At 33.5% G+C, this 13,766-nt stretch overlaps 1 protein-coding gene across 1 annotated transcript; it reads left to right on the top strand.

Annotated features, from left to right (window-relative positions):
• The first annotated feature begins 6,303 nt into the window (after positions 1–6,303).
• Positions 6,304–9,926, top strand: LOC145105063 (uncharacterized). The gene is made up of 3 exons (XM_079042198.1): positions 6,304–6,473; positions 6,925–7,000; positions 9,066–9,926. The coding sequence occupies exons 1-3, from the start codon at positions 6,468–6,470 to the stop codon at positions 9,551–9,553; spliced, it is 570 nt and encodes a 189-aa protein (XP_078898324.1). The 5' UTR covers positions 6,304–6,467; the 3' UTR covers positions 9,554–9,926.
• Positions 9,927–13,766: the final 3,840 nt, after the last annotated feature.

Below are 13,766 nucleotides of genomic sequence, written 5' to 3'. Positions count from 1 at the left end.
TGAGTAATCAATATGGTGCTTAGATAAAAGGGTTTTTATTTACACTCGAAGTGTTGAGGCCATACAAGATTAGTATTATTTTTGTGTTTCACTTTGCATGTTTTGAATTCCAGAATAACTAGGTCATTCTTCCCGACTGACTAAGTTATTCAAACCATCCACAGTCGGTCATACGTTGGAAGTAGATATGAATCAAGACTGTCATGAATTTGGCTTGTATGATTTGTCTAATGTGCATTAGACATAGCAGTGGTTGCTACAACATTCATGAGTGCTCATAAGTTCTGAGTATTGGATTCAACCCACGCTCATTTGAATCACTTCATGGATTTTATCATGAGTGATCATGAGACGATAATATCTTATATTCTTCAAACCTAGAGATATGAGTTGTTGACTATGAGTTGGTTATACATTGATTGCACGAAAACGCATTGTTAACTCGATATTATAAAACGTGCCTTTGTGTATGATTCAACAAGTAGTCAGTACAAGCATATGAGTCGAAGTTTATCCATTCCTTTTACCCTCAAAGGGATAAAAGCGATATCTGTGGGCCCTCGATGATTTAGTGATGACAAAACGTAAGTGCTCGGCCGGGCCTGGACTGATTTGATTTGTTCAATTAGTTAGTCGTCATAAATCGGAAATCGGGAAACAACAAATGGACAGAGAGAATGATTATAATCCATGTCTCAGTCCATATGATATCTAGAATGGAGGAATATATGATCACTTATCTAATGGACGCGTCATTGATTTGTTCAGAGTTCGGCAACAACTTTTAAGAGCTACGATTGCTGGTCGGGTTGTGAAGGCGTACTTGCAATAATAGTTATTAGACTTATCCAAGTGGGAGACTGTTGGATTAGTGTCTAAGTCCATAACTATAATTGGTATATACTTGACCCGACCCGGCATGGTCCATTTGGGTTGCATGACATCATGCATTTGGATAGACTAAAATGAGAGAAATAACACTTAAGGTTTATTTATATATTATAAGTTCTAATATATTAATAAGATTATTTAATTAGTATTGATCAAGAATTAATCTAGAATTAATTAAGTGATCAAAAGAAGACTAATTAAATATATGGGTTGATTGTGTAAATCATCCATACTTATATAATGGGCTAATGCTCCATGGATTATCAAGTTGGGCTAAAACCCATAGGATGCTCCATGGTGTATTTGAACCCATGGATCCAAGGAAATGGAAAGCCATGACAATTAGGGTTTACCCTAATTGTAACAACTATATAAGCATCTTATTTTGTGCAAAAATCGGACTAGTGTATTACATAGAAGGCAAACCGATTTTAGAAGTGTTCTACTTTCTCTCAAGTTATTCCAAGTGTTCATGATGTTGTGTGAACCATTTGAGGTGCCACACTTGGGGCACTAGGCTCTTGAGCTCCGTGGAATCAAGCACCAAACAAGAGGTATGTAATTCTACTAGAATTTATAATATGTGTACTTTATATTATGCTAGTTAGAACAATACCTTGGAAAATTGATATTTGCATGTATAATAGAGAAAACATAGATCCAAGGTATTTAGGGTTGCATGTACACCATAGGAGTGTTAGAATGCTCAAAACCCAACAGTTATGAGAGCTATTAGTTTGGTGAAAATGGCAAAATTAGATCCAAACATGTCTCTCGTCTGCCAGAGCCTCCATACTTGTGAACGGAAGTCCTACATCGGAGTTTTCACTATATAGAGGACTTAGACAAGGTGACCCATTATCCTATTTTTTGTTCATATTAGCAATGGAGGGTCTGTATGTTATGATACAAGATGCCATGGAAAATAACTTTATTAGGGGTGTGAAGGTAGGAAGACAAAATTTCGACTATCTTACCTACTATATGTAGATGATGTTGTCTTTATTTCAGATTAGGGCTCTAATGAGGTAGACAATATTTCTAGGCTTCTTGATGAGTTGTATCGTCTATCCGGTTTAAACTAAACATGCAAAAGTCTCATTTATATGGTGTTTGGTGTAGATTGAACTGTTGTCCAATATTTGGCAACTCGTTATGGTTGTATTGCAGGTAAACTAACTTTCACTTATCCTGGACTTCCAATTGGATCAAATATGGGAAGAAAAGGGAGTTGGGATGTTATTATTCAAAAATATAAATCTCAACTTTCTACTTGGAAAGCTAAATCTCTTTCTATGGGTGAAATAGCTAATCTCACTAAATCGGTTCTAGGCAGTATTGGCATCAACTGTATGTCTATTTTTAAGGTATCAATAGGGGTGATAAATACATTGGAATCGTTACAGAGCAATTTCTTTTGGGGTGGAGACATTGAAAGTCGAAAACTTGCATGGGTTAAGTGGAACCATGTTGTTGGTTAAGTGGAACCATGTTGTTGCTCCTTTTGAAAAAGGGGGTCATGGTATTGGTAGTCTTAAGGCCTTCAATAATGCATTACTTCAAAAATGGCGTTGGAGGTTTGTATTAGATAACAATGCTTGTTGGGTGAGGCTTGTGAAGACAATTTATGGCCCCGATGGTGCTATTGCCTCTAACAGAAAATTACAGGGTGGATATTGGTCAAAAATCGTGTTAACCATTCGCCATATGCATGCTTCTAATCTAGTCCCGTTAGATACACTGGAAAAAATATTAGGCAACGGTAACTCCATTCGTTTTTGGCATGAAACTTGGATTAACCAACAATCTCTAAAGTCTCGTTTTGATAGACTTTGTAGGCTTGAGTTTAATCCTGAGCGCTTAGTAAGTGATCTGTTGTTTGAACAGGCAGTGGTTGTGGACTTGGCGCATGCCCGTTAGAGGTGGTCGAGAGCAAGAGAAAATGAGCTCTTTGGAATCACTTTTGCTTGGTGTTGCTACTTCTAATTTACCATATCAACTTTAGTGGTCTTTTGACTCGGCGAGTGATTTCCCGGTTCAGGTTACTAGGAAAAACATTGAGAATATCTCAACAGGGGGTAGTACTCCAACCAGATGGTGTAAGGTGATACCAAGGCGAATTAACATATTTATATGGAGATTTTCTTTAAATATATTACCCACACAATTTTATCTTTCTAAGAAAGGATTGGAACTCTCGTCCATCCTGTGCCCAGTATGCTCTTGTGGGGTGGAAATTGTTCAACACTTGTTTTTTTCATGTCACGTAGCGGTTGATGTTTGGAAGCTTATTGCAAAGTGGTGCGGTTTGGTGCTTCCTGTGGTACCCTCGATAAATGAATGACTTTTATGGGTTGATGATTGTCAACTCCCTGCTGCCAAAAAACGACATCTGGAAGTGATTATTTTAATATCATTTTGGTTTATTAGGCGTCTTCGTAACTCTTTACTTTTGGTGATTTGCAGGTCAAAGAAAAATTCCATTTTTGATAGTATAGTGATCAATTTTTTTTCTTGGTTGAATAATCGAGCTTCCAACTCCATTGTAGTTTGGAATGTTTGGCTTTTAAATCCATTCTAATTACTATTTTTTCAATATTCTAGTAACTTACTAGAATATTTAATATATGAAAATGCAGCTGTTAAAAAAAACTAAATTACTAAAAAAACATAGAAAATAAAACATAAATACTAAAAACTTTAGAGCATGATTTCCATATTTTTAGCCGACTTGTTGAATTTTTAGTTGTAGGATATGTTTTTTAATTTGAAAATTAAATAATTTTTTTTGTTTCCAACGTATACAAAAGAAACGTTCAAATATGTAACTGTTTGTGAGAAAAAGCAGCGATTGGGTGTCTTCCTCCGTCTCAGCCACCACGTCACAACCAACCCACAGAGCTCATGGGCGGTGTTCGCGCGTCTTTTGGCTAGCCACGTCGGACGTCACATGAGGTTTAGTGCTCCATACCGTTTAGCCTAAGAAAACATACTTGATTTACTATTAATACTGTATCCGATTAAACACTTAGGGGCTGTTTGACAGAATCTGAATTTATAAGAGCTGAATTTTTAAGAGATCTGAATTTCTAAGAGGATCTGAATTTTTAAGATCTGAATTTTCAAATGTTGTTTGGTTGGAACCTCTGAATTGCAGTGTTGAATTATAAAAATGACCATTTTACCATTCTATGTTATTTTTGCTAAATTTAACGTTTTTTATAAAATAACCGAATCAACTTCTTGAATAATTATAAAAATTTACAAACACCATATAAAATCCAGAACATAAATCCAAATCAAACATAACACTATCATTTCTTGATTATACCCAAAACTCATGCTTTCATTGCTTTGTGAAATCTTTTAGAACCATCTCCATCCATAACAAATCTAATGTTAATGAACTCCTTAAGCTTGTGGGTATGAAATATCCTCCACTAATAGACACCACTTGTTCAATATATAACATTGTACTTTCATTTAGTGAATCCATAACATGCTAATATTCATATTTCATCAAGCAAAACAAAAAAGCATATGATTTCATCAGCAAAATATTATCATATTTCAGGAAAAAAGCAAAGCATATGATTTCATCAACAACATTACCAAGTTTCAAAGATCAACATATGTCAACAACATTTCAACACATAACAACAAGATTCGAAATATCCTCCACTAATAGACACCACTTGTTCAATATATAACATTGTACTTTCATTTAGTGAATCCATAACATGCTAATATTCATATTTCATCAAGCAAAACAAAAAAGCATATGATTTCATCAGCAAAATATTATCATATTTCAGGAAAAAAAAAGCAAAGCATATGATTTCATCAACAACATTATCAAGTTTCAAAGATCAACATATGTCAACAACATTTCAACACATAACAACAAGATCCGCAACAGATTTCACCAAATGAAGAAAATCAGCAACTTATATTAACAACTAGGAACACATTATCAATAAAAAAAAGAACAAATCAGAAACTAGTAACACATTCTCAGCAATATATTTCACAAAATAAACACAAAATCAGAAATCAACACATTATCATAAATCAAAACTGAACCAAAACTAACCTCAAAGTCATGATTATCTGATATTCGAATTACAGGGGAAACACACTAGATTTTTAAGCATTAAACTCGAATTACATAACAAGAGAAAAAGAAAATGTTACCTGCAGAAGATACCGGAGGTGAAGGCGGCACAGGTGAAGCAACCGGAGGCGGATGCGAAGTCGGTGACGACGTTGCCGACCGAATGGATGCAGACAAAATCAGAGGAGGAGGAGAAAGTGGTGGAAGAGAACCGACGTCGATGAGGGAGCCGAAGGGCTTGGCTGCCGGCGACGATGTCGGAGACGACGTTGATGTCGGAGGCGGTGTTGTAGATCGGAGGAAGTGGACGATTATTGGAGATCGGTGAGGGAAAAGAAGCGGGTGAGAAGGAGGAGAAGGGGGCGAGAAAGAGAGAACGTGTTTTGGGGTTAAGGGCATAGCGCGTCTTTTATTTTTTCAGATGGAGTTTCAAATCTGATTCGGTAAGTGTTAAAATTCAGATTTAGACCAAAACTTAAGAGGTAAACAAACGGTCTGAATCTTAAAGATTCAGACCTACCCAGATATTAAGATGCAAACAAACAGACCCTTAATCTTTCCGCTTCTACCGAGGAGCCACACTCCAACATTTAGAGAAACAAATCCCAATCTTTGAATATTTGCATCCCTCGCAAGACACTTTAGGCAATCTTCATATGCTGTTACATGTTAATGAAATTGACATTGCCTCAAATTTTCAAGTGAGTAGCCTAGCATCGTTACTCGCTTGATCACTTTTGTTTGCCAAGTCTTTAATGGTTTCAATTTCAACTTAATAGCTTCAACTGAACCCGTTGACACTTATTTTTATGTATTTTTCTATGTAATTGATCTATGGTCTCAATTTCAAACTGATCGATCACCTTTGAAAGTGCCTCATTTTGTCCAAGTGGGAATTTGTTTACATTAAAAATACTAATTTTGGGTGATGGACGAACATGAAAGGTTTGAAGATAGGGCGTGGTGGAGGCCGGAGATGGTGAGGCGGCGGACAGTCTACAACAGAACAAATATATAAAGGAAATTGTAAAATAAATAAATATACATAATAAAAGAAACAATATTTTAATAAAATCGTATTAAAAATAATACAGTTATATATTTTGTCAACCGAACAAAAATATGTATATAATATGTATTATTGTATAGAGGATAAAAATTAAACAAAAAAATTTGTGGACAATATGCTTAAAAACTAAAATGAAGAAAGAAACTATAAATGATTATCCAAATTTGTATTTAACCTTTTCTAAATTGGTTTTGTAATCTCTCTCCTAGTCTGCAAATTCTTGTTTTGATTCTAATTTTTCATTCTCTGTCCATAAATCTTCTTCCCTTTTCAAAAAACCATTAATCTTATTCATTTCCACTCCCCTCTCTCTCTTTCTCTCAACTTTTTTTTTTGTTCTTTTTTCTGATCCCCAATTCTCTCATCTTTAGGGACCCAATTCAAAACAACTACATGAAGGTACGATTCATTTGATTCTTTATTTTTGTTTAATATATTCGTTTTACTTTCTGTTTCCATGATTCTTTATAGAGTTCAATGATCCTTCTTTTTGTTCTCAAGGTCAGATTCTTGACGTGTTTTTGATATCTAGTTTTAAATTGGAATCCAGAATCTGCTTTCAGACAGCTTCGAAAACAACTTTCTGTTTATTCTGTTTTCCAATTTATTAATCTGTTTTTGTTATTTTAAGCTCAGATTCTTGATGGGATTATGATTTCTTGTTCTAAAAGAGGAACCCGGAATCTGTTGCAGAAAACTTTGAATCTGTTCTTGATGGGTTTTTGAATCCCAAATCTGTTTTCATGAGCATTTTCTTGATTTCTGAAACACTTTTAAACTCTGAAAATCTTGGAGTAAATTTGAAGTGATTCAATCTTATAGTTTCGTATTTTCTGATTTCGAATTTCAGAAGTTCATATTGAAATTGGATTTGCATGATGATAAAGAGAAAAGAAAAGCTCTAAAGAGTGTATCCACTCTCTCAGGTAACCATAACCATAATCATCTTCGACTTTATTTTCTATTATTATTATTATTCAAATTTGGTATCTTTCAAATTCAAATTTTATATTGCTTGTTTTAGTTTTTTTAGCTATTTTTAATCAAAATTCATACACAAAATCAAAATAGATTTCGATTATTCCACTAAAAGCAGCTTGATTGTTTTGATAAATTTGGATTTAAAAGCTAGTCAAATTTGACTCTTGAAAGTCAAAAACAACATGTTCTTCAACAGGACAAGTTGATTCGCTTTATGATGAATTCATGGCTTCCTTGAGTTTCTTTTTCTTTACTCCACATGGACTTGTCATTTCTTGATCGTATGTCACATTCCCAACAACAGACACTTGTACCTTATGCAGTACCAATTGTACACACCTACTATTGACACATGAATTTTCGGAATAAGCAAAAAAGGAAAGTTATATTTTTTGCTACTTCAATAAGCACAAACAGTTTGATTTAGACGATCAACACATGTAAATGTTTCCTAAAATTTCTTTTTAATTTTTTTAATTTACCAATTAACAGCTATTAGATGATATTAATATTAATGAGATGAAATGATGAATTGTTTTTCATAAGGTTTAAACCTTTTGTTCTATTATACCATGTGTTCAATATTTGATTATCAACAATGTATTTCATTGAGCTATCTGTCAAACTAAATGTTATTGTTTATTGGTTTATTAGATTATTATAACATTTGATTTAACATGTGATTCATAAAATATATTCACTTATTGGTTAAATAAATAAAATATAAATTAATCTAAATAAGATAATGAAAAAAGTTCATTATGAATATCAATGGTTCCTATATTTTACAATTATTACTATTAAGATAAAAGTAAACCGCTGTTCAAAAAAAAAAAAAAAGATAAAAGTAAACTTAATATCAAAAGATTAAAAAATATTAATTTTTAATTTATAAGAGTTTTATAATAAAAACAGATACATTTATTTCACCATTTGTTTCCAACAAGAATGATGTGGCTCATTTGTCCTATATGGCATTCCCTTTCGGCCCCTTGCTTAGTGGGTCGGTGGAGTTTGTTGGGTGAGAGGTGAGGTGGGGATTCCAAAGGGTATATTTGTCATTTGATTCATAATTTACCTTATTATTTTTCTTGATGTGAAATTTTATTCACAAGGACTACGAAATTTTACGGGTCCCATATATATATATATATATATATATATATATATATATATATATTTTCAAAAACTGAAAAGGCAATATCGTTCGAAGTCTACACTCATAAATGATCGCATAAAGCGATAAAAACGACTTTGTGCATGCATTAAGTACGCATCACACGAAGGAGTGGTTGTGGTTGCTTTAACATTTGAGATTTAAAAAGATCGTGTCTGTTTTAAAAGTAGATTATGTTTTAAAAGAATAATAAAAAGCAACCAAAATGAAATAAAAAGACAAAGAACAGATGGACAATATGGTATCCCGTAGGTATTATTTTCAAAGTATACTATATTTCAAGAAAATAAAAACAAAAACAATTATAATGAAAAGTATATTATAGTTCATTGACTGTGATTTAATAATAAATCTTATAATAAAAACATAAAACAAAGTTGGAAATATACTATTTATCATTGAAAATGATAGAACTAGGTGGAGCTGGATGGTAGTCTTGTAGGGGCCAATTACGAACATGTAGCATGACTTTATTGAAAAACTTTTGTATTTGAGAATAATTGACAAATTTATTTCAGTAAATGTTGTTATTTTGTTTTCATTAATTTTAAATTAAAATGTATGTGACTATCATAAGAGCCCAAAAACATTTTTGACATATAAATCAAATATATTTATAAATCAAATAACTTCTTATTTTTGACATATAAATCAAATATATTTATATCTATCAAAAATGTTTTGGTGCTCTTATGATAGTCACATACATCTTACAAAATATTACTAACAAAGTGGACGCGATTCATCTCAGAAGTTATTAAAAGAATCATTTCTTTTTTTGCAGAAAAAAAATTAGAAAATATATTTAATAAAACCGGTTATGCCTTTTGTAGGGATTGATTCAATCACGATGAACATGAAGGATAGAACATTGATAGTTGTCGGAACTGTTGATCCAATCAGTGTTGTGAGCAAACTTAGAAAGTTTTGGTCGACAGATATAATATCAGTGGGTCCCGCTAAAGAACCAGAGAAGAAAGAAGAACCAAAGAAGGAAGAAGGTAAGAAAGATGAAGCAAAGAAGGATGACAAGAAAGAAGAACCGAAGAAAGAAGAAGAGAAGAAGGAAGAAGGGAAAAAAGAAGAACCGAAAAAGGAAGAACCGAAAAAGAAAGAAGGTGGTAAGGAGGAAGAGAAGAAAAGCGCACCACCACAACAAATGATCCCGATGCGTATGCCACCACAATATAGACCATATTACCCTCCAATGAACGCCTACTATAATAACTACCAACCAAATTACCAACCACATTACCAACCACCTTATCAACCACATCACCACAGTATAGAGGAGAATCCAAATGCGTGTGTGATCTGTTGAAATGATTGCACATCAAGAATACTTTTTCAAGCAACAAGTTTTGGATCGAAAGCCGAAATACTATCTTGACCTATAAGGTCAAGGGGTAAAAGTTGTATATTGTTCGGGGTTTTCATAATTTTTGGGTGGTGTCTATATGCATTATCTTGATGCAAAAGTTAAGGCACAAACGCCTAAAAAGCATAGAAGTTTTTTTTTTTTTTTTTTTTTTTTTTTTTTTTTGTTGTATAAAAGAACGGTATGCGTTATTGGGATTTTGTTTAAGTTGTCTAGGAGATGTATTAAATAAGAAATTTTGGTTGTACTTTCAATAATGTATAATGTAAATATGTAAATAGATTAAGTTTGAATCTTAATTATTATCTTTCTGGTAGTTTGGTATTTTGTGGTTGGTTTTAGATACATGACTTGTAAAATTATCAGTTAAGTCATTTGGTTAACTTGGAACATCTAATCTTTTCATATTGTCTATTAGGTGTGAGATCCATGTATTACATGAGTTAAATAAAAAAAATTAAATATCAAAATGTAACATTAAGTATTTTTTTAAAATTAAATTTAAAAATAAGAAAGGAAAAAACATATTTATTGCGATTTATGATAATATTTATATATATATATAATACTTTACTTATATAACTATATATATTATATGACTTTTTAATTTTAAAAATTAAAAAACCTAGAAATTTATATGTGGATATTATTTATTTCAAAAATACCACAAAATGACAAGTGTCAAAACTTATGAGAGATTGACATGTGGTAAAATGAATATTCATTTATTAGAGTAGATTTTATGTCGTCATAATGTTTGAGTCACATTGCATGATTGAAATGAAATGATACCACTTTTTTTAATAGCTCAAACATTTACAGTGGGGCCGTAAAAATTGAGTTATTTAGCCAAGAAATCTAATCAATTTTTACAATGATGTACCAATTCACAAACCAATCAAATGACAAGTTCTTCATCCAAGTCAATTAAACTATCTTTTCTATCTTCTTTTCACCAAAAATAATATTCTTCCAATACGTTCAAATCTCTCACAGAAGAGTCAATATAGCAGCTTCCAAAACCGACCTTCTCCTTGTTGTCATATGACATGAATCAATCCAAAGAAAAATGTAGTCCACCGAGACAAAATTCGGGATAATCTGATCGCACCGTATCCCAATTTTAGACTATAAAGCTATCGTTATATCACTCGTAATGAAAGTGCGGTTGCTAATCTCCGTAACCAAAGTAGAAGTTGGGCAAAGGTCCAACTCCAAGTCAATCCCCCCTATACACCAAATTAGCGCAGTTTGGTAATCTGCCAAATCGCATAACACTCCTATTCCATCGAGTTTCAAAAACATAATGAGGAAGATTGTAATCGTCAATATGTTGGAACTTTTAATGGAATAAGCAAATTGACTAGTTTCCATTATCCCACATTGGTGGGGGGAGAAACATTTAGTGGGTTTATAATGTTTTTCTCTTAATAGACCTTCAAAGTCTTTAAGTGGATCGAGCGGTGGGCTAAGACCACACATGCACGCCTAGCTGAGTCGATGTCATGAGTGTGCGCTTTAAGCGAACTTCGCATGACGCATCAGTCGTTGGGAGCTGAGAAGCTTTTATTTTTAGCAGTTACGGGATCGGTCGAGTTGGACCGAACCGGGTTCTAGGGTTTCGAAACCTATAAATACAACTCCCTAGGACCCGTATTTCACACACGAAATTCACCTCTCTCTCTCTCTCTCTCTCGACGATTTCTTCTACTTTGTGTTTTGTCGTTTTCCATTGCTGTTGGAAAATCGATAAGTCTGCATTAAATCCTGGGGTTTTACTTTGTTGCTTACAACCAACAGAAGCGAAGTAAAAACCTTTAAGAACATTAGTCAGATTTGTGCAGGTTTCTACAAACCGAGATCAACTACAAACAGGTGAGTTTTACATCATTGTTTCGCATTTATATTCGTCCAATAACAGGATGGCCTGCTTCAATTCCTTTCTTACAATCAAATCCGATCAAGAAGGATCATTCTAATTTCTAGACGAAACTTGGTAACAATAATAATAATAATTGGATTTATTAATTTTGCAACATATCAACGTTTAATCATCTATATTAATCATTGGTTGTTTGTGAAAACGTTTGGATATTTAATCATAAATATTATCTGTCCATTTGTTTGTTTGTCTATTCTAAATAATTCGTGATTAGTTCATAATACTAATTATTGGATTATTTAATATCAAGTCTAAAATTCAACACAATATATTTTCTAGTATCACTGACCGTATAAAAGGTATTATGTCCCAGATTCCATCTCCAACTATCCGCTCGATCAGAAATATTAATCAAACTAAGTAAAGCATTCAAATTCTCCATCTGATTTAGTTCAGCCCCTCTACTAATATGACTTCGTCAATTCCAACCCACCCATTTTCGTTCCAACAATATTCAACCAACCAATCTCTATCATTTTCCAAAAGAAATAAACGAGAGAATCTACACATAAAGGAATGATCACTTAGCGATACATCTTTCCAAAATAAAGTTTTTTATCCATCACCCACCTGCCTTATATAGAGTTATGGATCTCGTCAATATCTTTCCGTGTATATAAAGATCGCCGAAAATGGAGTTGAATGTTTTTTGTGATATATTGATGAAGCTTGAAGATCAAGAAGATTCTTTTGGTTGCAAGGAATGTTATTTCAAGTTTGGATCCATCAAAGTCACTCCATTTATGGACTATTGTGAGTATCAAGTTCATATCTTTCTTTTTAGTTCTTTAGATCTCTTTATTTGTGGTTTTTGGCACTTTTGGTCCATTTTATGGGTGATCTTGGAGTTGAGTGAACTCCAACATCTTTTGATCAGTTTGGAATGCTTCTTGGACCTCATGGACTAGTAAAGTTATGATCTTTTTCCACCCCTTTTAGCCATGCAAGTTTTCATTGTCCTTTAGGTCATTTTGGTGTATTAAAGTTTAGATCTTGAAAGTGGGACATTATTATGGATAAAGTTGGAAACTTTATCCATCTAAACATCATGTTGATTCAATTCTAAAGGTTGGAGACTTGGACTTAATGGATTAAGTTGAGAAAGATGCATTCTTGGTACCTTTGATACTTAAAGACTAGATCATTGTTGCTTTGACCATCCTAATGGATAAAGTTGGAAACTTTATCAATTACGAATCTATTTAGGAACTACATCTGAGGTTATGGGCCTTTGTCTGAAGAGATTAAGCACTTCATGAAGATTTTTGCCTTCTGAGCAGAAGTCACGATGTGACAGTGCCCGGAATCATGCTTTTATTGTCTTTGCATCCCCACGACATGACCAAAGAATGGTCACGACGTGAAGTTGACTTTGACTAAGTTGACCGTTGAATTTGTGGACCTTTGACCGTTGACTTTTGAACAGTTTGACCTTGGGTCGAACTTGGAGGAAGTTGGGTGTTAATTGAGGATTTATCTGTTTTGGTTTTTATGCGGTTCGAGGGATTGGTCAGTGAAAGGAGTTAAAGCGCTGTTGTATTTATCCGGTTCTGCAAGGTGAGTTTTCTCACTGTACTTATTGGTTGAAGGCCTCAATATCGGCCCACTAGATTGTGTTATGTATCTTTATGTATAGGATGTTTCTATGTTGTACTGATTACATGTACTATTTGGTTATTGATTATTGTTTTCATATGTCGACATAATATGGTTGGGTTGAGGTGGTCATACTTTGTGATGAAGGCCAAGATACCCATGACGGTCCAGTTGATACTGTAGGCCCAAAGGGAGCGTCCCAGGTAATGATGAAGGCTCGGGAGCGGTCCAACTGAATTTTGAAGGCTCATGTGACGGTCCGGCCCTATTCTATAGGACTTGTGTGCATGCATTGTATGTGTACTGTTGTGTGGGGTATTTTGGGGGGACTCACTAAGATTTGGCTTACAGTTGTTGGTATCCATGTTTTTAGGTACATCGGATGATTGGGGAAAGGCAAAGGCGTGATCATACACATCCTCCTGCTGATTTACATTTTGAGAGACCATTTGTTACTCTGATTTCATGGATTTGACATGAAAACAACACTTGACTATCTTTTGGTTTCATGAAAATGCTTTATAAAAATGAAAATTTTATCATGGTTTTTGGGATGTTACATTAGAAATCAAAATTATTTAAAAAAATCAAGTTATTTTGGAAGCAACTGCTATCATA

This window comes from Lactuca virosa, chromosome 4 (assembly GCF_052849685.1).
Source record: "Lactuca virosa cultivar CGN04683 chromosome 4, Lactuca_virosa_CGN04683_v6, whole genome shotgun sequence".
In the NCBI taxonomy this organism is placed as follows: Eukaryota; Viridiplantae; Streptophyta; class Magnoliopsida; order Asterales; family Asteraceae; genus Lactuca; species Lactuca virosa.
The sequence above is the reverse complement of the archived record's forward strand: the minus strand, read 5'-3'. Positions and strand labels throughout refer to the sequence as shown.

Bases quoted from the DNA above. Each gene is read 5' to 3' on its own strand.
- LOC145105063 (XM_079042198.1), top strand. The intron at 7,001-9,065 runs GTAACCATAACC...TGCCTTTTGTAG, and splicing joins GAGTGTATCCACTCTCTCAG to GGATTGATTCAATCACGATG.